This window comes from Lissotriton helveticus, chromosome 3_2 (assembly GCF_964261635.1).
Source record: "Lissotriton helveticus chromosome 3_2, aLisHel1.1, whole genome shotgun sequence".
Lineage (NCBI taxonomy): Eukaryota > Metazoa > Chordata > Amphibia > Caudata > Salamandridae > Lissotriton > Lissotriton helveticus.
Genome location: NC_136062.1, coordinates 263,839,149 through 263,866,299, shown reverse-complemented (window position 1 = coordinate 263,866,299; position 27,151 = coordinate 263,839,149). Strand labels below are relative to the sequence as shown.

General features: G+C 44.1%; 1 protein-coding gene across 1 annotated transcript in view; it reads right to left on the bottom strand.

Moving 5' to 3' along the window:
- Positions 1-27,151, bottom strand: part of LIPC (lipase C, hepatic type) — an 892,370-nt gene that overhangs the window by 351,727 nt on the left and 513,492 nt on the right. Inside the window, exon 4 of the mRNA XM_078685165.1 lies at positions 2,267-2,384. Within this exon, the coding sequence (XP_078541291.1) occupies positions 2,267-2,384 (118 nt within the window). The remainder of the gene's footprint in view (positions 1-2,266; positions 2,385-27,151) is intronic.

Genomic DNA, 27,151 nt, shown 5'->3' with positions numbered 1-27,151 from the left:
CAGTCAGTTCAGTGCACAGTGAGGGGTCAAAGTATGCTAGATGCTCCACAGTCACCACTGCTCTTCTTATTTCTTTGACCAGAATATCATTGCTGAAGTTCAGGCTGTTCCGTATTGGTCTTATCACTTGTCTTATTGTTTCTTGGAATATCTCAGCTGTCGAAGAGATTCCAAAACTCAATCCCTTGTATCTGAACAGGCCCAGATGCGTGGAATACGTTGTGTTGTACCTCGATTGATATCGATATCGCTTGCATCAGGAACCGGTATACCAGGAGCAGGGAGGCCGTATTTAATATTTTAGATGGTCATATAAAAAGACCCTTTCAGGAGGACAACCCCTGATAACTGCGCACCTGGTATAAATGCAGTAAACTGATTGCGGCTGCAGTGTTTCGCCGCCCTGTCTATTTTAACCGAGTCTGCTTCCAAACTAACGGTGGCTCCTGTATACATGAATACACCTTGGGAATTTAACTAGCCAAGGTGTGTACCTTGATGAGAAGACTGGTACTTCCAAAGTACGGTACAGACCGGATTATCAAAGTGAAAATTCCAATATTATTTGTTCACATTTTGGATGTGATTTTGAGAAAAACTGTCCTGAAGAAGGTGTTTTAAAGCAAAAAACCAAAACGCTGCGTCGACAACTGTTTTTTCCAAACCATTGTTTTGCTTCAAATTATTGTTTTCCTGGTGACAGGAAATTTTTAATTGTATTTTAATTTGTGTTTTTATGATATTGATTTGATGTATACAATTATGTACTGTACTGAATAAACCATGTATTTTTAGAAATTTTGTTTTGTAAAAAGTTCTTAGTACTTTCATCCACCTGTTACTCTTGGATATTATGTTAATGACATGTTGGTACTAGTTTTCTCTTCTGAGTTCTGATAAACATAACACTATCCTACTGTTCGGTTTTCCGTATTCATTCTGTGTTAGGGACATTGTGGCTTTACCTGAATGCCCCTTCCTCACACCCCTGACCGGATGTGGTGTCCGGTTCATTCAGTGTCCACTTCGTGACCTGCAGAATACTAGTGCCCTGTCATCAGGTCACTACATATAGCAGATGTGGCAAGAAAAGGCAAGTTATGTGCTGTAATACTGTGCATATTGTGATAGTACTACTTCATTAGTCATAATTTTTACCAATGTTCACACTGTCCGGACAAAGGTTTCACCCAATTCAGTTCTGATTTAACAGTCAAATACAGCAATAAGTAACAGATAGGTGACCTGTCCAACTTTGTGAAAGGTCTTTTGCTGCATAGCAACATGTATTGCTGCATTTTAGTAACTTTTAAACCATTTGAGTTTAAAACTGATTTTTTTAAATCTGCAGATTATGTAGCATATGATGGATTATGTGGCAAATCCACAATTATGCAGACAGTGCTGCAGCCGCAAAAAGGCAGAATTTCAGTGGCCCTGCTTATTTGCAGTGGATCTTTTTTATATATAACATTCTCGATGTATGACTAGGAATCAGATAAAGCGCACCTTACATTGAGAAAAATGAAATAAAAGGAAAAAGCAATCTATGGCAAAGTCATAAAAGATCAGGGGCCAGATTTATTACCATATTTCATTGCCCGTGCATGGTGTCGTAAGCACGACTCAATTCTAAAGTCAAATTTACCATGCACTGCATGGCCACCTGCGTTGCTTAGTAAATCTGGAGTGACACAAGGCAGTGCAAGTCTCTGTCTTGCGTTACTCTGCCCTGGGAAGGCATTCCATGGGTGGAGCGTGGGTGTTCCCACACATCCACCCATGGCTTATGACGTATTCCAGATTTACCAACAATGGTAAACCTGGAAATGCGTCAAAATGCTACAGCTTCCCAGAGGAGGCACAACGAGGAGTGATGTCATTATTTTTCCTCTTTGTTTCCTCACTCTGCAGCACACTAAGAGGAAAAACCCTCAAAGGACTGTTTTTGTGCAGTAAGGGACATTTGTTGCACTAAAACAATCCTGCCTGAAATGCAGACACCAAAGTACCATGGTGCAACAGTGCAGGCAGAGAGCAGATAAGTGGTACACATGCCACATTCCTGCCCTCTCCCTTTTACGTAGCACAGAAAGTTGTTGCTGCGTTGTGTTGCATGAAAAAATGATAACATCTGGCCCCATTTAAATAGAAGGATGGTTGAAGAGAGGACAAGATAGCCACAGAGCTCTTATTCCTCACTGCAATCTTGTGGTTATATCAATTGACTTATCATTCATTATGTGCAACAGTCTTTAAACATTACCTGTTATTCTTCCTAATTTGGCGGAACCGCTTACGTAGCTGCCAGCAAATCCTGAAACATGAGCTCCAAGGCTGTATCCGATCAGATGAACGTTACTCCGCTGATATTTGCTGGATAACTGGAAAAAAAGGGAAACATTCAGTTTTACAAAGGATAGATTAGGGCCCCGCATTTCTCCAGGACAAGACATGTTTTTAGGGCCACCATTTGTATCAATTTTGAATTGTATTACCATTTTTCAGTAGTGACAGTTGAAGGTAAGCGCGGAGGGGCGGGAGGGATGTCGAAAGATGAAGTAATAGGAGTTATTTATTTAATCCCCCCCATCCCCCCCGCAGCGCAACGCCTCGCCGCGTTTACCTGCACCAGCCACTGCTACCCATTTTCTGCTAATTGACAAACAAAAACAATTTAAATGCAACTTTCCAGGGGTCCAAAAGTTGCAAAGATGGCGCAGCACAAAGAAAGACAGAGTCAGAGGTAGAGGTAGGCGGAGACAATGAAAGAGGATGAGATATAGAAATATTTAAAGCTGAGCTAGAGAGAAAATGTACTTTCCCAGAGGAGCCCAGGGCAATCACAAACTTTGTATATTTGCCTTAAAACATCTCTGTTTTGGTCTTTCAAAAACAATGTGTTCCAGTATTTATCAGGCATTTTCACTGGGTATATATCAGGAGGTTAGATCTGCTAATAATACATCGGGCTTCGCTTGAATGTTGCAATTTAAGATGCCACTCGTAGTCAAGGCCTAACCACAGTAGGTTTCAAAGTGATGTACATGGCATAATATAGTTGACATGATTTAGCAGGAGTATAGAATCATGCTTAAGGTGCCCCATAATCTAAGAGTTATTTACATATAAGAGTTATTAGCTAATTTAATGAGTTGTGTGCAAAGGATGACAGATTACATAATAGTGGTATAGAAGGAGTTGTGCGACAGTGACGATATTGGTGCTTATGGCACAAGATAGCAAGTATGCTGAATGAGCAATAAAGAAACTTGGTTGTGATTACTCGTAATCTAGGAATTATTTACACGCAAGTGTTATTAGACAGTTTACCTAGTGATAATAAAGGTTGACACATGTTTACATAGTTACATAGTGAGAACATATACAGAGTTCAGTGGCTGTGATCATAGAGGTGGAAAATATTGTTGACCTTCGACGTGATGTTTAGAAGTTGGAATCCGTGCAACCTGTTCTGCTGAGAAGTTAATGAAATACATCTTTGAATCAGTAAAGTATTCTTGCACCACATATGTATTAGAATAAAGATTGTTATTTGATTATTTCTACAAGGAGTCATCCATAGGACATACATAGGATTACAAACTCATATTTTACACTTTTCAGAGGAAATCTTCCATTAGGATTCTGAACTCCTGTATTGCATTTGTTAGTTTTCACCAGCAGTCTGCCATTATGATTATGAACTCATATTTTTCCATTTTGTTAGTTTTCCCAAGTATTCTTCTATTAGGTCTACAAACTCTATATACATGTGTATACGTCCACAAAGAATCGTCCATTTGGATTAGAAATAAAAAGTAATTGCATTATTTCCACAAAAGGATATAGTGAAATCATGTTTTGCATATACCATCATTCATAGAACAATTATAGTATTAGGTTTTCAATCAAAAGCTACAAAGTATCATCACAGTGATATTGAAGGCAGTTGTCTTGAGCAAACATCAGATAGTCATTCAGAGTGTTGTTCACAATTCTCATATTATGAGAAATTAGGTTGTTGGTTGTGGAGGGTGGGAGCCCTTCTCAAACAACAGCTACAATCCTTGTCAATTGTGAACTGCAAAAAGTCACTAAGTTAACCTGTGCTTAACCTTCCTGTAGCTTGCCACAAAACCAATCAGGCTTAACGTAGAGACAATGTGTAAAGTATTTACGCAGCACTTACCAGCAATAAAGTGAAAACACAATACAAGAAAAGTCCAACACCAATTTAAAAAAACTAGAGTAAAATCTAATAAATTATTTGACACCATAATGAAAAAAATGTAATCAGTAGAACCAGAGTCTGAACGTTTCAATTTTAGGGAGAAAAATATCACCTAAAAGATCACAGCGCCGACTGCGGACATCTAGTGGTGCAAGACTGGGATAAAGTGGAAAGCTATGGGTTACCGTGATGGAGCGCGGTTCAGCTCTACAGAGTAGATTGGGTCTCTGCTTACCTTTGAATTTAGAAGAATCTTTTTGGAAAAATGTCTGAGAAGGTAAAGTTAGCAGGGCAAGACAGCCGGTGGTGTCAGAAGAGGAGGCTTAGTTGTAAGGAAGCCTCTAGACAAAGTTGTAGTGAGGATTTCTACATTCAGACTTAGTCCCTTTTATGGGAGTCAAAAACCTCCAGGACCTGTAGCTGGCGAGGGCTCCACGAGCCATTGAACAGGATTAGCTGTTACAGAGAACATAGCAGGAGATACTGCGAATTCAGGCTGACTGGTGAGCAATTAGGTCCTCGTCTCCTTTTGGTTCTCAGGGCACTTTTTGGCAGAATATGTTTGTAAGTCCCAAGTTTGGGATTTTTGGATTTGGACTATCTGGGCGCCTTTAGCACCACTTCCAAGGGTCCAGGACTGGAGAGATGCACCACTTGGAGGGTCAGGACTCACTGGGGATTAGTCCAGGTGTGGGTTAAAAATGTATGGAGCCTTTTCAGTTCCTGAGGCTCTGATCAGGGGGCCAAATAACTAGCCTTTAGAGTGAAGTCCTGGGTTGAAACAGAAAAGCAGGTCTCAAGCAGAAGTTCAGTTCCCCAAGGACACAAGCCAGGATTCAGGCAACAGGGCAGTCGTTTTGGTGCAGCAGGGAAGCTCTCTTTGGTACACAGCAGGCCGCAGGGCAGTCCTCTGACAATCCTGTACATGTCCAGATGTGATCTGAAGAATTTGTTTGAGGGTCCTGATTTTATAACTGGTGCCAGCTTTCAAGTGGAAGAAACTTCTGGAGTCCCCCCCCCCACACAGACATGTCTGGAATTACCTGCCTCCCTGCCCTGGTCCCAGGATGTCTGTGGGCACAAACGCTAGTTTGAAGTTCTTTGTGCGAAGGATGAACAAGTGGCTTTTATGTGCAAGTGGGGCTGTGTACAGCTCTGCCCTTTCATCCTTCCAGGATGGCTCATCCTGCCAATACCTAGTCCCCCTATTGTGTGGCTGTCTGGGAGTAATACGCTAAGGTCAACTGCCAACACCACCTAGTCATGTAACACAGGTCTCAGGCTACAGGCACCAAATTGTTAGGGCAAGAAAACGCCACCTTCATAAAAGTGGCATTTTCAGAATTGGGACTTAAAATTCAACTTTATCATTAACCCCTTCCATTCTCATGACGAGCTCAGCTCATCATGCAGTACAGTGCTCCTGTGCTCATGACGAGCTGAGCTCGTCATGACCACACCCGTTTTTATTGCTGTCCAGCACAGCAGGGGAATCGCTCTAGCAGGGATGCGGTTAAAGAGAATTTTTAAATTACAATTCCTTAGACACCAAACATGAAATTTGTATGTGCTCCCGAACAGAAGTTATTACTTATTAAATGTAAAAAGGTATCTCAAAGTTATCCTATGGGAGGAGTAGGCTTCACAATAGTGAAACATGAACTTGTGAGTTTTTCACTACCAGGACATGTAAAACGTAAACGTATTTCCCCAACTTTTTAAATACAATGCACCCTGACCTAGGGCTTACCCTAGGGGTGATGTATGTGTATTAAAAAGGGAGAATTAGGCTTGGCAAAAAGGTTTATTTCACCAAGTCGAATTGGGAGTTTAAAACTGCACATATACTGCAATGAAAGACCAGAGAATGTTTTAAATAGGCCTGGGCAGGAAACTACGCTCCACTGGTGAAGTTCACGGAGTTCAGCAAAAAAACTCCACCTACCACCAGCAGAAAAGAGTTGACCAGCGCATGCCTCTCAGCTCACCCCTATAATTTTCGTGCTTTCTACTATAGATCATTGCCTTTCATTTCATTAATTAATTTCATGATTTGCATGCCATTTTGTGCGATCGGCTTCTTTTGGTTTAAAATAAATTCACATCTTGTTGTGCTTCTTTTTGCAGCTGGACCAGAAGCGTGGAGGGGGAGGTATGCATTGTGCGGCATGAACCAGAGTAGTGAGATATTTGAGTTTGTCTCTGTGATATCGATACATCAGGAGCCAACCGAACGGCCGAACATATTGGGAGATGAACAAGTAATGTGTAAGGTCAGGTAGCATTGGAGCGTTGTTGGTCCCTCAGCTTGTGTTTGTGCATTGGTCATAATTCTGAAGCGTTTATTGGCTGTGGAGTCGGCACGTGCCTTTGAGGAATACAAACACTGTCTGAGAGCAAATTGAGTTTAATCTTGGTGTGAGACGTGTGCGTGAGACCTGTGCTGCCTCCGCTAGCCCTCTACTGGGCGATAAGAATTCTATCAGCTGCTACAGGCCCAAAGAGGACAGGGCAGGAGCTAGACTGCAAACCACGGAACATATAATGGCTTACAGCAAGGTTCACCTGCCCACGCCTGCAACGGGTCGTAAACCGAGCACCCGGACCCTACAGAGGAATAGGGCCAAGAAATACATACACAAATGTGCAAAAAGACTGCACTGCTCACTAAGGTAAAAAGAATGGGGCAGGATAACCTTTGCGCATTTATAGATTGGACAGTAGGTGCAGCAGTGTAGGGTCCATGCAAAGGGTAACCACTCATACACCATGCTGGTAAAGCTCACAGTCAAGCCCCAAGTTGGAGAATTTTATTTCTGGCCTCAGAGCCTCTTCATATTATCAGCCATTCGAAATGACTGCCTTAGTAATGATGAGATGAAGATGAACATCAGTGCACAAAAAATGTGTGGGTGTGTATGTTTATGTGGTTTGCGTACGAATCTAAATAATGCAAAAGTGCCATCACACACAACCAGGACCTGCCCCCCACCATCCCTTTCCCCATAAGACTTCTCAGATTAATTGTGGGTACAGCTGACTCGCAAACTTCTATCAATTGCTTTCTCTTTTGTCCTCCCTTTTCCTACCCACTACTGCTTAAACCTTGCTCTGGCATATTAAACTCAATTTGTTTTAGAACAAACAGTTGGGGGCTGATGCACAGCGGCGCAGAATGACAGATCCAACAATGAGAGTGTAGGATTGTGGGGCTGCGTATTTGGCAGCTGTCTGTCTCCATGGAGATAGCAGTGTGCTAGGTCGGAGCTCATTGTGGAATTTCCACTTCTGCACCTCTCCTTCACTTCCGCCACCTTCCGCCCCCTCTTGCAGCCTGCCTCCATCATCTCCTACAGGCAACATCTTCCATGCTCAACAGCCTCCTCTTGCCCCCTCTTGCAGCCTGCCTCCATCTTCTCCTACAGGCAACTTCTTCCATCCTCAACAGCCTGCCTCATCCACCAACTGCAAATTGCCTCCTTCACCCCTGGCTCCAATCGCTCACAGCTCCAGTGGTCTATCTCTCTCCTCAGTTCTGCCAGCTTCCTCAGCTTTGCTCCCAGGCCCTGTAGCCTGTATTCTTGTCCTCCAGTTTCTGCAACCCACATTCTCCATCAACTATGGCCTGTCTATGGGTGAGTGTCTGAAAAGTTTCAGCTCTCCGTCCATCATCTCCTTGTGTTTGCCTTGTTCGCACTAAGTTGGCATAGTATGCCCAGACATGGGTCCCTTGCTCACTTTGCCACTGGATTCAAGCTTGCCTGGCTGATGAGGAGTGTTACTACGAAACTGGTCCCAGGATGCTTGTTTCCGGTCCAGGGAAGGCCTGACTTGACAGTTTAGTCTGGACTGTTCCCATGAGGCACAGGGTCAAGACTGATTTGCATATGGCTGGGTATGAACTGGGGTGGTGAAGTGAGCTAAAGAATGATGGATTCAACCCAGATATGTGACTGGGGGTGAGTGTCTGAAAAGTTTCAGTACTCCGTCCATCATCCCCTTGTGTTTGCACTCCTCACAGACTGCCATTTGGCTCGAGCAGCCTCTCGACTCGTGCAGTCATTCTGCCTAGTCGTAAAGCCCTCCCACTCAGTCATAAAGCCCTCCCACTCTGACTCTTGGCACCGGTGCATCTATCCCCAATAGCATCCCCAGTCCCACTGAGGCGCTTTCTCTGACCAGGACGTGGGGCTCCTTCCTTTTCATGGCACAGAGCTGTGGTGAAGCTATTTGAAATCCTGTCACAGAACGTGAAAGCGCTAAGCTCTATCTCGAAGCAGGGGAATGGAGCCCGCCCTTCTTAGGCGGAGACCAGTACGATGTTGGAATTCAATTTGCGGAATGTCTGTAAAGGTGGGAGAGAGAGAGGTACGTCGCCTCTTTCAATTGGCTATATGGTTTGTTTATCCATCTCCTCCCATACACAAATACTACCCAAGCTCGCTCTCTCCTCTGAACCCACAAGATAGTTTGGTGTGTGTCGCCGCATCTGCAGCATGTACACTTGTACAACCTGCAGTTTACCTGTGGAAAATTAGTACGGTCTGGTAAACATTATCTGCACCATCTTGCCTTTTTCCCTGATGCCACACTTTTTGTCGTGCGCACCCGCCATTTTAGGTGCCTCGATCAGAACAACCCTTTTTGCATGCCACTGGCCCCCGGCATAGCCCTCCTCCCTCACAAAGCCCGCACTCTGACAACCCCCGCTCGCACATGCCTTGGGTCATAAACCCCTCTTCGGCGCAGCTCTGCCTCAGAACCCCATCCTGTCCCCAGCGCGGCACCTCCCTTCCTTCCTTTTATGGTCCCAGCCCCTTTTTTTTTATACAAAACCCCTTTTCCTGTGTGCCTGTTTGTCTTCCTCGTTCCCAGGCCGACACCTAGCTCTGCCGATACTGTTTATTGCCCCTCCCCGTACAGAAGAAAGCTTCCCTCATCAAAGGACCCTCGAGTTGATCAATGCCCCCACCCTATGAGATCCGATCAAACCCCCACATTCCGTGAACCGGCGGAATGTCCAGCTGCGGGATAATCATCACCTGTCGTGACCGGGGTGGGGACTTCTGCTGTATATGTGTGTGGGAACGGGCTTGGAGCGGGGATTCCGAGAATGTCTTTCCGTACATCAAAGCACTTGCCATGAATATGTGATATGTAATAAAGCAATAAAGCTGTGTATAAGAGGCCAGGCCTCAGAGATGCGGTTAGGGCACCTCAGAACGATACCTGCTGTTTGAACTGATGTGTTCTCCTCCGGAGAGAATACACCTTGTTTCCTGCCTTCCCGTCTCCAGCGCCTGCCTCTTCGTTGATTAATAATTAGTGGGTTAAAGAGGCGATACCGCCGGGCAAATATCGATTGTCCCCTGACCTTAGATTTAACAATTGGCGTCCCAAGCGTGGGGCCCATCAGCGACTCGTGGATCCAGTGGGAGAGGTCCTGACGACAAAGTGAATGACTGCAACGATCGGGAGAGCTCTTGCCCAATAGACCCTCGTCTGGCAGCCGATCATCCGAACTTCACTGGTTCCGAACACACCTCTCCCGAGTGATCTACGGTCCTGACTGGGAACCATCAGGAGTGCTGCGAGGAATACAAAGAAAAGAGGACGATCGGGCGCTGGATTCGGAAGACAAGAAACCGTCCATACGGTCCGGGTAAGGTCGTGTAGACACGACGAAACACGAAATAATTGTTTAATTGTTCAGAAAATACTAGTATTACTCTTTGTTGACCTATTTGGAGATTCACTGTCTGCACACGAAGAAACAGTAGGCTCTTTTCTCTTTGCAAACAGTGAAGGATAGGTAACGCAGCCGTCGCGCCTATCTTTCTCCCCCACTGAATCGATTATTTATTAACGGCCACTGATTAACTGTTTTTGACCCCGAGCTACTGTTCGCGGATTGTTTTCTGGAGATTCTCTGTCTACAAACAGGAAAGAACAGGTTCCCCTTTGCAGATAGTGAAAGGGTAGAGGACGCAGATCTTTTGCGAATCTACTTATTCTTCCCACTGGTCCTCTTTTTGTTCATTTGATATTGGTTCATGAGGTATTCACTGCCTGCAAACAACGTAGAATAGAAATATTCTGTCTAGTCTTTGCACACAGTGATAAGATAGGCAGTGCTGACTTTTGTCCCTCGTTGTGAGCTGTCATGTCTGTCTTCTCCCCACTGGTCGATAGCTGGTTCAGCCCGGACCGTTTATTAGAGGTGGATCATCTAGCTCCGCTGGAAGGCACCCCTAATAAAGACATGTTCATAAACTATGGATTAGTTACCATAGCCTATAGTAAACTGTGGCACAGGTATACCAAAGAAAGTCAAGAGAAACAGTGGCCACTGATAGGATCCTTCGATCTTGATAAAATAGAAACATTAGAAATAGCCCTTCGTGATAATAAGACAACGCCTATTATGCTCGACTGCCTCGGGTATGTGGCGCAAAGAAGCAATGCAACGAAAGAATAGAGACGAGGACAGAGCAGGTAAAGGAACATATCGACAGGACGACCCCAGAACACAACGTCCCGAAAGTAATTCCCCGACACTACGCACAGGACGGCCAGACTTAGGGCAAAACCAATGTGCTTTTTGTAGATATGCCGGGCACTGGAAAGCCCAATGCCCGACTCTACTGAACGTGAGTAGGAGCAGAGGACCGACAGGAATAACAGGCCGGCAGAAAGGGAAAAGGCGCGAGACAAAGATGAATCAGACTGACTTGAACAGGCCAGATAGAACCACCACGTTCGATTACGCCCGATGGCACAGATTTCGCCAAGCCGATTTCAGCGACATGTTCGAGTCCTCATAGACCCAACAACGATAAGACGGGAAAACCCAGTCTAGCTCTAAATTGACAGACGACAAACCCCGAAGAAACCCGAAAGAATAACGTGCACACATGATCAAGCAACCTTACGTTTAGCCAAGTAGGGAAAAGTCTAGGGTATTTCGAGGTAAGGGTTACACAAGTATCCTTCGCCGAGAGGACTAGGGATATTGCCAATGTCTGAAAACCTACTACCTCCTTTCTCCCGCATCCTTATAGGCATATAACTAAAGCCTGCCCCATTGCTCTAACAAAAAGTATGCGCAGCATATAGAAATAAGATAATTATGGCCAATAACTGTTTTATGTTTGTCTTGGGTCTTTTTATATAATATTTGTACTGTCTCCCCGTCTGAGTTTGTGTGTACGTGATGCATGAATCTGCGTCATCCCTCTGCCTGTGTTACCGTGGTACTTAAACTTCTGTTAAACAGAAGCTTTAGCATGGAACAACCTGGAAAGAAAGGAATGGGAAAACGAAATCCGTAGGCCACTGATGAACTTGAACTTTTATTTAACATAACGAACAAGAAACAAATAACAATACGTAATAATAACACCTATTAATGCCCTAACAACAGAAAACGTTTGAAACAAGAACGGTAAACTAGAAAATGAAAATCAGCAGAACATTCGCCCCCCCCCCATTCTGGAACCTTCCAAAGTAGGGCAGGGCTACGGCTACGCCCAACCGGCAGCAACCCATATAAGGCGGGTCCTGCTGCCAACAGTCGGCCAGGAAATCGTAACATAGGGTGGAGCCGGAGGAGAGACAAGGGCCAGCGGGACCCAGCCAGGGGATCACCTTGACCACACCGGAGAGTTGTAGGGAGGGGGGAATGTCTATGTCCTCGACCCTCTCTCTCTCTCTCCCCCAGTCCGGCCACGGTGGCACGTGAGAGTTGCAGATAGTCCCGCCACATGTCTTCCCGGTCCGGCCACCAATGGCCAGGGACGGGGGCCAACTGGATCCGGCTGCAGCCGATGAGCCAAGGAACCCGTTCATGGGGCCAGAGCAAGAGGCGTCCGGCCGACATCCACCGGAAGCCCGGCCCAGAGACGGACGGGACATTTTTCCTTTTCTCCTCCGTAATGGCCGCGACAACGCGCCAGGCGCCACTTCTTTCTTTTCTCCTCCGTAATGGCGGCAGCAACACGCCAGGCGCCACTTCTTTCTTGAATAATGGCTGCGACAACTCTGGAGGGGGGATGTCTTGTACATACCTCCGCGAAAATTAGTCCAGGTCGGGCTGGGAGGGAGAGGCGACACGGACGAGCCTCTCCCACCTCCACGGATAGGAGGTTTCCCAGCCCCCGGCCCAGCGTCGAACTCCTCCAGCCAGGCGGTGGTGCCAATACCTGCGTAGCACCGAACATACCATGGTGGCGCCCCAGTACTTGCGCAGCACCGAACATGCAACGGTGCCGATACTTGCGCAGCACCGAACATGCAACGGTGCCGATACTTGCACAGCACCGAACATGCACCGCAGGTGGCCATACTTCCGCAGCACTGGACATGGGTTCATTCCAAAAGGTCTCCTCCACTCTTGCAGACTCGACGAAGGGCGGCTGCTGCAGGCCTCAAAATGGCGTCTGGGCCCCCTGGAAGGTGGGTCTCGGCCACTAGAGTAACTGTGAACAGCAACGTAACTCGGGCGCTTGCCCACCGGAGCACGAGCCCCCCACCTCCAACAGCACCCCCACAGCCTTGAAGATTCTACAAAGGTCCCAGGAGCCCTCGGCCCCTGCAGGCTTCCGGTGAGGAACAACTGCCTTGGTCGCTAACGAAATAAGCATGACATAGCCACTCCTTCTGTTAGCATGAATTCTCGAACTACCGAAAAGGACTCTGGTCCAACTGCCGGTTGTAGGAGACATTTTTCCCTGACGCTACTTCCGGACTAACCCGGCCCCGCCCAAAATGGCGCCGGTATCAATAGGAACTCACGAACACCTCGTGGTGTTTTTTTTTTTAGCTAAAAAGACTTGATGTTCTGAAAACTATATGATCCTTTGTACACTTGACGGAAAAAAAGGAAGGATTCACTCGACGAACACGTAAAAGGACCTTGTGAAAAATGTTTTTCAATGTACGATTCATTATGATATTATCATATCTGACATGTAACCTCGCTTATGACACACTCCCATGGTATACCTATAGGAATTTGATTACAACTAGTCCAACTGTGTTTCCAATTATGAAATGAATGCCCCTTGGTCCCTCAACTATTCGATAGACGTTTTTAGTTCCCTGCAAATGAATGAATGAACCTTTTTAAACATGTTTTTAATCCTACAAGATAGCCCCCCCTCTACTGTACGCACTTTAGCCATTGCCGTATCCGGCCAACCCCGATCACACTGTCCTATCGACATGCTGAACGATTGTGCAAATAAAGGTTTTCGAAACTATGAACGGGTATTGCATGCTTTATTTAAAATATGGGATCGGCGGGAGAGTTTTTTTCTGTGCACCCTACTCTGCTCTCTCTTTAAGGTTAATAGAAGATGGTTGCCCAGCCCCGGATGGAGGATCGAATCTAAGACACGATACTCTGCCGTCAAATATGCGACTGACTCAGGGACTCGCGCATGGAGAAAGACCTCGATTTCTGGGGTTGGGTAAGACGAAACGGTGTAAAAGATGGAATATAAAGGATGGGTAAAGCGAAACGATGTAAATGATAGAATATTATAAAGACACGACACTCAAAGGTACTAGGGAACAGAGTTGACCGAAGAGCTGATAAACCTTAGAACATCACAGCGTTGGAAGAGATTTAAGGACCCCGATAGCTAAGTCCACCTGCCAACTAGAAACCTCGCGCTAAGTGCTTCTGATTCTCTAACGTTTTCCTACTCACAGCCTATAAGGACACACTGCCCCCCCCCCTTTTTTTTGCTCCAGAAACCACAACCCCAGGGATTCTATCCCGAGGAGATAAGACGAGTATGAGGTAAGTAAAAGACCTTCGTACCCGTGCTTTTGATGTGCTCGAATGTTGTCCCCCTCCCCTCTTTTTTCCCCCCCCTGCAGGCCACATCGGAATCACGACCAAGGTACGGTGAAGATCTGAAGCCTCGCCATGTCTGATACACGAAGCGGACTAACACTGCCTGGTGGCACCTAAACACACCCACAAACTTCTCTTGTACGAGAAGAGCCAATAAATTGTATGACATGATGAAAGCGATCACCCTTGATCCGTGTTGCGTGAATGGACACCTGTCACGTATGTCTGAAACTATGAGATGATGTTTGTGTATGACTGACGCGTTGACTTAACTGGTTAAAGGACCGAGAATGCAAGAAATGCGACACAATGGTGCCCTTTTACTCGATGCATGTCCCCTGTACCCGGCCTAATGCTCGTCCATCCCAAACTGCATGCTTTCAACATTCTAACACGGACCCGTAATGTCTTATGTTGTATAATACGCTGAATAGCCTATCTTAATGCACGGCCACTCCCCATGTCGCACGTGTACTATTTAGCCTGTTGTTGCACATCTCTCTCTCTCTCTCTCTCTCTCTCTCTCTCTCTCGCTCTCTCGCTCTTCCGAACGACTAGCACCTAAATTGGCAAACCGCCACCCCTAGTGCACCACCAATTGGCCCCAAATACCACAAGTATTTGCTCGAAATTTATCCTAAATAAAAAAATCACCCTGACGCCGTGTCACTACCTCTCCTTTCTGCTAAAAAAGAAAAATTGATGAAACCGAGATTTGGCCATTAGGGAAAGGACAGGTAAGACGACTGAGGTTCCCTAATCTGACCCGAAATAAGGGAACTACATGTCAGCGGCTCCTGTGTTATAAAAAGATGCCTCAGATAACGCGACCTTCCCCGTCCCGAATTGTCGCAATACCCAAACAGTAAAGGTGATCGAAACATCCTCATGTTCCCGGAACGCCCCCTGTTTCGTATCAGCTGCCCCAGACGAGAGTTATAAAACTGTCCCTCACCCCCGGTTGTAAGAGATGGGTCGATTTACGCCCTTACCACAGTTTTCTATGTCCCTAGTTGTTTTCCATAAAACCCCGGTTTTTTAATTAAGTAGTCAGGTTGTAAGAGGCCATGTAGAAACTAGAACGATGTTTGCGAAATTAAGATTAGACCGAAGTGAAGAAGTCGTTGCAATGAACCCTGTTGAAAGTAAAATGTTTAGCTGAAAGGCAGGATGCATTGATAGAATGAAAAATGTTTAGCCTATGTTCATCTCTCAGAAAGATACCTATCAGACCATGGTGATAGCACATTGCGCTTTTTTGATATAAAGCCCAGGAGAACGGTATAGCTTTGTAAGGCTCGTACTAGGAAGGTGGGTCTCCGTCAGAGGAACTGACGTAACTGTAACGCAATAAAAGGTACCAGATCTCGTCCCACGACCAACAAACACCAAAGAAATGGTTGTGAAGGAAAGTTATAGTAAATCCAGCAGGCCCATCATCAATCATTTATATGTTAGTTGCGAACCCTAATATGACGGACGTTTCCATTTTTGCCGGGAGAGAAATAGACTTATGTGATTACCTTCCTCTGCCAATTCTCTAAAGACTGTCTTTTCAAACTCATTTAAGGGTACGACTGTCGGAGGAAAGAAGGACCGGATGTGGGAGCACGTGGCCTGACTACAGACTATGGAACACCTGCGACATTGGCCAAGGCGAGACCGCGACAGTAAGGAGCTGCAGGACGAGGCACTGTTTTCGACAAAATAAGAGGAAAGGGCTGACCTGATGCCCCTGCTCGATGTTCAACGTATGCCGAAAAGTCCCCGCTCTCTAAACTCGGTCATGAGCCCGCCTACCTGAAATTTTCCGTCCCCCTAGTCTGTTCCCGATCTGGCCCTGCTCCATCCCCCTTTTTCTCCGACCTACCCTAAAGGACTGCTCACACGCACATTTCTTCCATCTGAACCTTTTTTTGACAATCAACTCAAAGGACACATGGCGAAAAAGACCTTTTTGACCAGAAACGCGAGGAAAAGGTCGTGCCCTGCAACGCGGGACCTAGAATAGAGCTGGACCCTTAGCTCCACCGCCGGTGCTCCACAGCGCCAACAAAAGACGACAAAGAATGCTGAGAACTCATTTAACTTCGAACATTGACACCCTCAATCATCGTTTTTGCTACGTCTCATTTCTCTCCCAGCCACCATTGTATTAATTATGCCCCAACCAAACATGAACAGAACTCACATATGTAATGACCTATCAATTTACATTCAAAACGACTATAAGTAGCTGTGAAATGTACTCAATGCTCTCACTACAGAATCATTTTTGTCTGTTATTGCATTACTATGACTTTCCTGCAAACGAGTTTTATCTATAGACCCGCCTCCTAAGATGAAAGATTTTAAAATGTAATGTTTATAACTCCTTAACCTGGGTACCTACTTCTTTTCCTATGACCACCACAGTCGACATGAATTGGAAATAGGCCAGCAAGATGTCTTGGATATGTTAAAGGGAGGACTGTGGAAAATTAGTACGGTCTGGTAAACATTATCTGCGCCATCTTGCCTTTTTCCCTGATGCCACACTTTTTGTCGTGCGCACCCGCCATTTTAGGTGCCTCGATCAGAACAACCCTTTTTGCATGCCACTGGCCCCCGGCATAGCCCTCCTCCCTCACAAAGCCCGCACTCTGACAACCCCCGCTCGCACATGCCTTGGGTCATAAACCCCTCTTCGGCGCAGCTCTGCCTCAGAACCCCATCCTGTCCCCAGCGCGGCACCTCCCTTCCTTCCTTTTATGGTCCCAGCCCCTTTTTTTTGATACAAAACCCCTTTTCCTGTGTGCCTGTTTGTCTTCCTCGTTCCCAGGCCGACACCTAGCTCTGCCGATACTGTTTATTGCCCCTCCCCGTACAGTAGAAAGCTTCCCTCATCAAAGGACCCTCGAGTTGATCAATGCCCCCACCCTATGAGATCCGATCAAACCCCCACATTTCGTGAACCGGCGGAATGTCCAGCTGCGCGATAATCATCACCTGTCGTGACCGGGGTGGGGACTTCTGCTGTATATGTGTGTGGGAACGGGCTTGGAGCGGGGATTCCGAGAATGTCTTTTCGTACATCAAAGCACTTGCCATGAATATGTTATATGTAATAAAGCAATAAAGCTGTGTATAAGAGGCCAGGCCTCAGAGATGCGGTTAGGGCACCTCAGAACGATACCTGCTGTTTGAACTGATGTGTTCTCCTCCGGAGAGAATAAACCTTGTTTCCTGCCTTCCCGTCTCCAGCGCCTGCCTCTTCGTTGATTAATAATTCGTGGGTTAAAGAGGCGATACCGCCGGGCAAATATCGATTGTCCCCTGACCTTAGATTTAACATACCCTTCAAATCCATACAGCGCAGACTCAAGTTTTTCGAACCTTGCAGCAGCGCGTATGCCCTACTCGCTTTGCGAGGCATGTTGTAGTAGGGTATGCTGTGAAAGCCTCGTCCACTCTCCACCCATATTTGTCATTGGCTTTGTGTCATTGTCCTTCTTAAATGCTGGCTTCTGATTGGTAAATAGGCTTTTTTAGTCCCTTCTTAGTACCGCCTTGTCTCCATTTGTTAACACCCATAAGGACGGTACCTTTTACTGGTCATGCTACATGGTCTGCTTTATCATGGCAAAAAGCACTATTCTGTTTATTTTGTTTTTATTTGCAGCAGGGTCCGCTTTCACTTTAGCGGGCGTGCTTGTTTAATTAATTAGCAGCGTGGGCCGCTTTCACTTTTGCGGCTGTGATTGGTTATTTAATTAATTTGCTGTTTTCTTCTGTGTGAGGGGCACAGGCGAGGCTAGAACCAGGCACGTCACGCCAGGCTTGGTTCTCTTATGGTGAAAGGCAGACACTTTTACCTAAACAAGCATTTGCAATGCAATAGGTCTCGCATTTACACAAGTTTCAGCTATTGACATTGCAAATGACTATGCCTTTTATTTTTGTTTTTGTTTTTAAAACATAAATAAAAGGCATTGTCATTTACAATGTCAATAGCTTAAACTCACGTAAATGCGGGACCAGTTGCCTTGCAAAGGCATGTTTTAATTTGCAAAGAGGATAGAATGAGTAGCACAACCTTTGGGTAATCCTGATAATTTTTCTTATTTAAAGCGAAGTGAAGCCATAGGCTTGTGGCAATGCACGCTCTTTAAAACAAATTACCGGTATTCCTTTCTAATAGTACCGGGTGGCGTTCCGTCAGAGGGGGAACTCTGTGGAATCTCAGGGAGCTTTTCGATAACTCCATGGAACTGAGCTGTAAAATCACATGCTTTTAGCTGCATGCCTGCTGCGTGGGCAAAACCAGGTTTTTCACTACCCTTCTGGGACCGCATTTTCCAGTTAGAACTAAGTTTCCTGCATGGATATATAGACTGTATCCTAGTCAGGGGGGAGTTTCAAAGAAAAAAAGGACGCTGCACCTACTGGTACCAGTGGCTGCATATCTTCTTCATGGGACACGGGGTGGGCATATATATTAGAAAATGATGCAGAGTGGCGCTGCACCCCAGCTGTGTCATTAGGAAAGTGAAGGGATGTGTCGTATTTACAGGAATGCGACGCATCCCTGTGCTATCCTCTGTGCTGGAATATAATTGCTGCCTAGTGCCTATGATTTGTATTGGGCAGGGTCAAGACTGATTTGCATCTGGCTGGGTATGAACTGGAATAGCAAGAGGAGGAACAAAGGGATGAATTTAGGCCCAGATCTCTGTACGTGGGTGAATGTTTGACATTGTGCAGCATTCTGTCCATCAATTGTTCTTGTTGCATTTCTCCTTGTTGCGCCACTTTAAAGCCTCCCATGGGGAGAACTTAGAAGCTGATGCATTCCGAGGTTTACAAAACCTTGTAAATCTGGGAATGCGTCAGAATCCATGGGTGTTGCATGGGAACACCCACAGCAACACCAATGGAACACCCCTCTCACGTAGAGTAATGAGTGAAAGGGGGCCATATGTACAAGGGCATGAAAAGTCAAGCAGGGTGGCTTTGTGTGGCCTTGTAAATATAGCTCAGCATTCTGTGTCACCGTAGCATTAAAAAAAGTGACCCTCTAGTGGCCTTGTAAATAAGCCCCAAGGTTTCCATTCCTGTTCTCAGGCTGCATTTGATCCTTGAAACTGGTTTTAGTTGCTGAATATTTAGACTACTCCCTGTGTCTTGCATTGGACAGTTCCATAGGGTTACATTCAGTTATCTCACTCTGTGCTGATGTGGATGAATATACTTAGGACTTCGCCCCACAAGGATGAGGTAGGGATAGGAAATGCCAGGGTCTGTTTTTCACTCCATTTTGTCCATGGTAATTTGCGATTAATGAAGTGTGTACTACGTGTGCTGCAAAGGCGTGCCAGATGCATGGTTTTTGTACCAGCCTGGTCTGTATTTTTAAGTCCAGGCTGGTAAAAATATTAGGACCAACAGTAAAATCAGGGATCTTTTCCCTTCAGTAACATAAATCTAAAGCAAGCACATAACGAAATCCGTTCAAATATGTTAGAGCGGTCTAAATCGTTTCAGAATGATTATTCGAATAAACAGAGGGCCGACTGCTATGTTACAAAAGATTCCTGACAATTATGTAGGAATTCTTTTTTGGCCAGGCCAGCATTGCAAAATGTGAACAAATGGCCAGTACTTTTTTTCTAAGAAAGGGTGCAACCCTCGTGCTGAAGTAGCAGAGCACACTGGGGCATGGTGCTTGGCTGTTCGACTACTCTGTCACTGTGGGGGGCCACACTGACTGATTTCTCTTCCTATCCTCGTTTTTTTGTGATTGGTGTAGGACTTAATATGATTTTTTGCATAGCGTCAGTCAATTGGCCAGTGACGTCCACTCTTACTCTTTGAATCCGCTGTGTGCTTTGTCCTACAAAGGAGATAACAGTCCTGCTTACTACCAAGCATCACAGATTAGACTAATGCCTTTTAGTGCTGGAGTCTGCATCACCACATTGAAATGTGTTAGTCACACATAATTACTAGCTCTTTTATGAGGGATGAGGTGCTACATCTCTGTTGGATTATATGAACAGCAGCCAGTGCAGTTGCTGTGCTGCCTCAGGCACATAAAATGAGCCTGGCCCAGGTCGAGATGAAGTAACTGTTGCTATGGAAATTGGCCTGTACCAAACCAAGCTGTTTCTCTGTAATTAATTGTCTCAGCTTTATTCCTCCCCGCTGGCGTGTGAAGTCTATTTGTTTTTTTCCTGTGGCCAGCAAGGCGAGTTTATTACTACTAGGACTGCGCACTGAGTCGCCTCTGGCTGTCTGGGTAATTTAAGGTTGAGTGTGGGTGTTTATGACGGCGCACAATTGAGGGCTCTACAGCAGAGGATTAGGCAAAGACAGCTTCTCATTGTGCATTTGGAGCAGTGGGATTTTAGCTCCACCCTCACACATCACAATATATATATATATATATATATATATATATATATATATATATATATATATATATATATATATATATATATGTATATATATGCAAAAAAGGGTTTTGTTTTAATATATATATATATAGATATATATATATATATATATACGTGTGTGTGTGTGTGTGTGTGATTGTGTGTGCATTTAGCACCATGTACTCTGTGTGCCTAACTTAATTAATAGAACATTAAAGTAATCAAATGTATTACTGAAATGCAATTGCTGTAGAGCTACAGATTCATTAATGTGGGCACACTAATATTTAGCTTTAACATGAATGAATAGTTCTTATACATTCTTACACTTATGTCTCAAGTTATGTTGCATCCATTCGAAATGCACCATCTGTACAAGCATGAATTCATTTGTCTATGTTTGCATTTAGCTGGCTGCATTGATTATGAAGTTATATGTACACATATAACCATGTACCTGAAGCTTCACCATGGCTAATTTAACGAGGCCTGATTTTGAAATGTTTTTTGTTTGACTTGCATGTTCTCTCTTCTGCAGATGCGGTTTCAAGGATTTAGCAGCTCGAGAAAAGAGTGATGTGTAATAGAGATAGTGAGACATGAGAAGAAAATCTTAGGAAAGACGTGAAAAGCTAATATGCTTAAGAAGCTTCCTATGTATCGCGTATCAGTAAGTGTGTACGACACAAGGTTGTGTGAATGTCCAAGTTTTGCGGGAGAAGAAAGTCTGAAGATGTTGCCACTTTGCAACGTAAAGTGCAATACCATTGTTTCCTGAACGGGTGGTCTCAGGACTCAGGATTATGAGACTGTATCTGTGTGTTTTTAAATAATGTACACATTGTTAGAGTTTAGGGCAGACTCCTTTGGACTCTGAGCAGTACAGAGCTTACTATTAGCATATTCTCGCAAGTGTAAAGCTTTATGCTAAACACTTGTTCCGTTCTTGAAGATTTCTAATGCAATTTTCACAATACTGACACCTTCCTGCTTCTTAAATTTCACTCTCTTGCCTCTTACATTTCTGTGAGATTTTCTAATTCTGAACCATCCTCAATCTAAACTTAGAGCCCTGGTTAGATGACTTTAAGATTTATACATGCTGGTAAAGGAGAGTTTGAGTTTCTTTAAAGAACACTTATGTCGCTACATTGTTGCATATCTAATGCTATCTAACTGAATTTACTTAGTCGACTAATGCTTACTTTTAGAAATCTGTATCTAAATGGAGCTTAATTTGCATTGATTATTAATGTGTAATAAACCCACTTAAATGTAGTTACTGATTTCTGTTCCTTATTGTGTGGTCAAATTTGCTACATGAACTTTAAATTGCTTTATTGACTGCTAACTCCTTTGCCTCTCAGTCAACCACAAACGTCAGTCGAATGATAATTGTAACTGCGTGCCAACGTAGTGGCTCATAGAGCATGCTCATCCAGTCACTGACCTCTCTCGAAAGTGCACAGAACAATAGTCACATATTCACGTGTGCAGGATGTTCTCAGTTTATGTACAGCCTCTACACCTCATTCAAGCTGCAGAGGAGACCTCTGCCGGGAGGTCTGGAAGGGAGCATGAGAACTTTCCAGCATACACCATATGATGCATTGTCTACTTCTCCCTGAGAGAACCTGGATCGCGGACAGCACCTCTATTTATTATTACTAATACAGCGCGGCTTGTGCTTCCGCACTCTGCACTATGGTGTGCAGGAATTCTGGGAAGAGAGGAGGAAGTTGACCCTTTGTGTCTTCAGCTGATAGCCCAATGGGTTTATGCACCTGCTGCTGAGGTGCATAAACTGTTAACCATGGGTTCAAATTCCTTAAATATGGTATGCAGGGATACTGTGAAAGAGAGGAGGATGTTGACCCCGTGACTCTTCAGAGCTAGCCCAATGGGTATCTCTACTTGATGCAGAGAAGGAGAAGAAACCCAGGGAAGGAAATTCACAAGAAGAACAAAACGTTTACTTCTCCAAATTATTCAAAGCAAAATCGCATACCTTCAGTGTTAGGAACCATACATTAGACCGATTCAGTTTATAATTTATTTTGTTCAATATAAACATATTTATAACTTACAATAGATAATTCTAGCATAGATACATACACATATTTTGTGAGCTCAACACAGGTTAAAAACTAAAACAGAAAAAGAAAGGAGAAAACAGCAACATAACTTATTACTTCAAAATCTCTGGGTTTGATAGATCTCCACCAGTCTGTTGTTAAATAATCCCTTTACACTAGTCCTTTTTTTCTATAATTATATATTGTCTCATTATACAGTAAACTGTGCAAATGTTCATATTTCAGACCCTGTGTGAGATCAGATGTGAACTCTCTTCATCTTTGAAAAGTTGGGATGGATGGCATTGGCCACTATATATAGAGTTCAGACAGCGCCTTGATGAAGGTTGAATAATTTTTCTAAGTGTACTATGATTACCGAAACGTGCATCAGCGCAACCCTGTTCTGTTACATTTTGTTCTATAATCAAGAAAAAGGACAGAAAAAGATCTGTACACAATAGCCGTTCCTTCGCATTTCAATTATAAAATGGAGCAATTGATATAACATTGTGACACTTCTTTTTCATGTTTGAATTATATGGTTTGTCATAGTATGAGTGGGTTTGAGTGTTTTTGAAGTAATAGGTTATGTTGCTCTTTTCTCCTTTCTTTTTCTGTTTTCGTTTTGAACCTGTGTTGAGCTAAAAAACAATGGGCCACATGCATCAAGCTGTTTTGCATTCGCAAACGGTGCGAATCGCAAAATTCGGCCGTTTGCGAATGCAAAAACCTTTTTTGGGATGCATCATTTTATTTCATTTTTCGCAATTTAAGAAATCGCAATTTTTTTGATTTCTCAAATTGCGATAGCATTTAAGAAATCGGAAATTTTGCGATTTCTTAAATGCTATGCATGATTTTTTTTAATTTGCGAATTCGCAATTTGGAAGGGGAAAATTACCATGAAGTAAACCTTCTTGAAACTTATATTTTACACACACACATGCCCTTGGGACATGTGTGTGAGTAAAATGTACTTACGTGACATTTCAGGGGTGCAGGGGGGGTCCTTTGGACCCCCCCTGCACCCTTGAAATTGCATTCTCATTTTGCGATTCCTTAATTGCGAATTCGCAAAATGAGAATGCCTTCCCGTTGATTCCTATGGGCCTCTAGGCCCATAGGAATCAATGTAAAGCGATTCCTTATTTGCGATTCGCAATTAAGGAATCGCAAATAAGGAAAATTAAGAAATCGCAAAAACTTTTGTGAATTCTTAATGCATAGGAATTTGCGATTCCTAAATTGCGATTCCTTAATTTTCGCAATTTAGGAATCGCAAATTCCTACAATGATGCATGTGGCTACATATGTGCATATATCTATGATAAAATTATCTATTGTAAGTTATAAATATGTTTATATTGAAGAAAATACATTATAAACTGAATTTCTATGATGTATGGTTCCTAATATTGTAGGTATGCATTTTTGCTTTGAAGAACTTGTTAGTTAGTGTTTTGTTCTTCTTCTGGGTTAGCCTGCTGTTCTAACATGAGTACTGCCATGTTTGGTGAGACACACTAGATATCTGGTTTGAGTGCTGTTGGACGTTTCTGTAAAGGGATATTTATGTTGAATAGATATTTTAGTGGACAATTTTATTTAGTTTTTTTTGGTCAGTCCATTTTATCGTGCACTATGGCTACACTCAGAGGAGTAGTACTATCTCACCTCATGCTGTTAGCTAGTTGGTGTATCATTCCAACTTCCAGGAAGATCTTACATTGGAATGCACAATAGACTATTTTACATCTTCTCAATGCATTCTAAGCAGAAAGCATTAATCTTTTGCTACTTTGTCCCAGTAGTGGCAGATCCAAAAGAGCAGGCTTTAATGTGAAAACAGCATTTATGCACTTAACAACATTTGAGAAAGCATGTGTTTACATATGTTGGCATGCTAAGATCTAGCCTATTGGCTTTACCAATACTTTTTAGGTCTTGCCTAGGCAGCCCTTGTGCTGTTTCTTCGACACATGCTGTATTCACGATAGGGCATGAAGCTCCACCCACTTTCCACTCCTCTTTTATTTGGCTCCCTAGCCTTGACTTTTGTAAATGGTGCTTTTCATTGGTCAATAGGCCACAGTAGTCAGTCCTTAGTCCCACCTTTTCTCTTCTTGTAACTTCCCATGAGGACATCCCCTGTTACATGTGTTGTTACTCGGTAGGCTTTAATTACAACCTCCAAGCACTATTTGCTTAAATAGCTTTGTCCTGCCTGCTGTCGCACTCTTCCTCAATGCTTTTTTTGGTTATTTTTTTCAGCGCGTACCGCCTCAGCAAGAATAATGGCAGCCACGCTTTTGTGTTAATATTTACTGGCCAAACGCGCCTTTCTGTTTATGTTTTTTTTTTTTACAAAGGCGGCACCCGCTCGTTAGATATGAACATCTTAAGCTAAAGTGCGGGTGCCGTGATTGCTTCAAAAGTAAACCAATAGAAAACAATTCAATTTTTTTTTCATTTTGATTACTTTTGAAGAAATCCAGGCACCTCCGCTTTCCCTTAAGATGTTCAAAGCTAAAGAGCAGGTCCCGAGATTGTAGTAAAAGTAAATAAATAGAAAACAAATGTAAGGCCACCATTTGCTTTCTTTTGTTACAATGGCGGCACCCGTGCTTTAGCTTAGCTTTCAACATCTTAAGCTAAAGCGCAGGAGCCGCAATCGCTTCAAAAGTAAAGAAATTGAAAAAAAAGTTTTTTCTATTTCTTTACTGTTGGAGCTATCTGTGGTGATGTGACGATGGCAGAGCTCAACAAGAATCTAGTTATGTCATCTGGAGTGTTCACAGGCATCGTGCCCTGAATGTTCTCTCAATACCAGTTACTGCTTGTGCCTTGGCTGTGCCAGCTGGGACAGCTTTCTGTACCCCTACAATAAAGACTTCTTCTGGAAAACCACTACTGCGTTCATCCTACTTCTTATCAGTGGCGACAGAAGACGGGATGCCACTCTGCCTACCTACAGCCGCCTTCGTTTCCTATTCTGTGTGCACTGTGTCACAGGTATTCCTTACCTGTATTCTAGCAGCTCAACTGTGAGTAATTTTTTTTCTCATTACTCCCCACCCAAGGCATACCTGCGAGAACAGGCACAGAGAGCCATGCTCCTTTTGTTGACCCCCCAGTGCTTGTTCTGCGCTCTGCTTCAACTTGCTTCCTTCCTCTTCTGCATTGCGAGAGCCCCTTACCACCACGCAGCTTTATCGTGCCTGCGCTGCCTGAACTTTGTTTGTGTCATTTTGTATGCGGCATTTTGGCATCACCAGGACTCTCGCAATATTGAAAAGATTCTCGTTGAGGCCTTCCGGCTGCGAGTCTCCCTCGCGCTTAACTCCACGAGCTGCGTAGCACGACAGCCATTGTCTCTTCGCGCTTCGCTGCAGCTCACGCTCTTACCCGAGCTCTCTCCAGCCTCTTGCGCGTCCTTCAGCATTTGGTTAGTAGACAACGGAGTCCACCCACGGAGCTCTGTGTTTTTGAGGCCTTCTCCACACTCGTGATGCACAAAACGATCTGCATCAAGCTCCATTTGTCACGCGGACACTTGCCTTTACGTTTCAATGTGATCTAACATTTGTTTTTAGCCGCTTGACCCTGCGCTTCTTCAGTAATCCTCAAGACTTACCGGATCTCAGCAAATACTTCTCACGGACGTCCCGCCTCCTGCTTCCTGCTACTCCTTGATTGGCTAGATGGAACCAACCAGTCTAAAACTTTATTCACCCTCAATTTTGCAAAAGGCTGACATCCTCTGGCCAAGCTGATCTCTTGGCGTGGAATTTCTCCTGTGTGTCACACCTGTGATACACACACACACTTTTGTTTCACTCCTGCTTACTTCCGCAGAAAAAAAATTGCACACAAGACAAAGGATTACTCACCACTCACGGAAGTAGTGGTGAACTGGTGAACTGCAAAAAAACTAAATGAAAAAATAATTTATTTTATTTATTTCTGAGTCTTATTATTCTTCTTTATTATTGTTTTAGCTTTTTCATTTTTTTTTCTTTTTCTCTTCCACTTTTTAACCATTTTCATTCCACAGGCACCCTGTGGTCATCCAGAGCGTCACTACCCCAGCACCTTTCCTACAGGAAGCCGGAGAACTACAAATGGAGTGGAAGCTATGGATCAGATCTTTCAGAGCGTACTTGGGTGCCATTGACGGTCAAAGGTTAAGACCTGAAAGGAAAAAGAGCCTTATGCTTTACCATTTAGGGATCGAGGGTCAAAATGTATTTGACCATTTACCTCCTTATGAACTGAGAAAACATGGGTCTCTGGCAACACGAGAAGTGCTCCACCAGTTTCCATTAGACAACTTTACAGCATTTTTGCGAGTCTCTACGACCTGCTGTGAACCTAAAACCTTAGTGAGGCCTTTTCTTACTGAGACAGGGTTTTTTTTCTGTCAAAGTCTGTTTTATTTTTTTAAGCAAAAAAGAAAAGGAACATACGCCCACATTAACACAGCGTTAAGCCTACAACCCATTTAGGGCTGGCTGCGTTATTTTCAAGTGTCTCCCAGCGTAGAGAGATCCAGTATTCAGGCAAG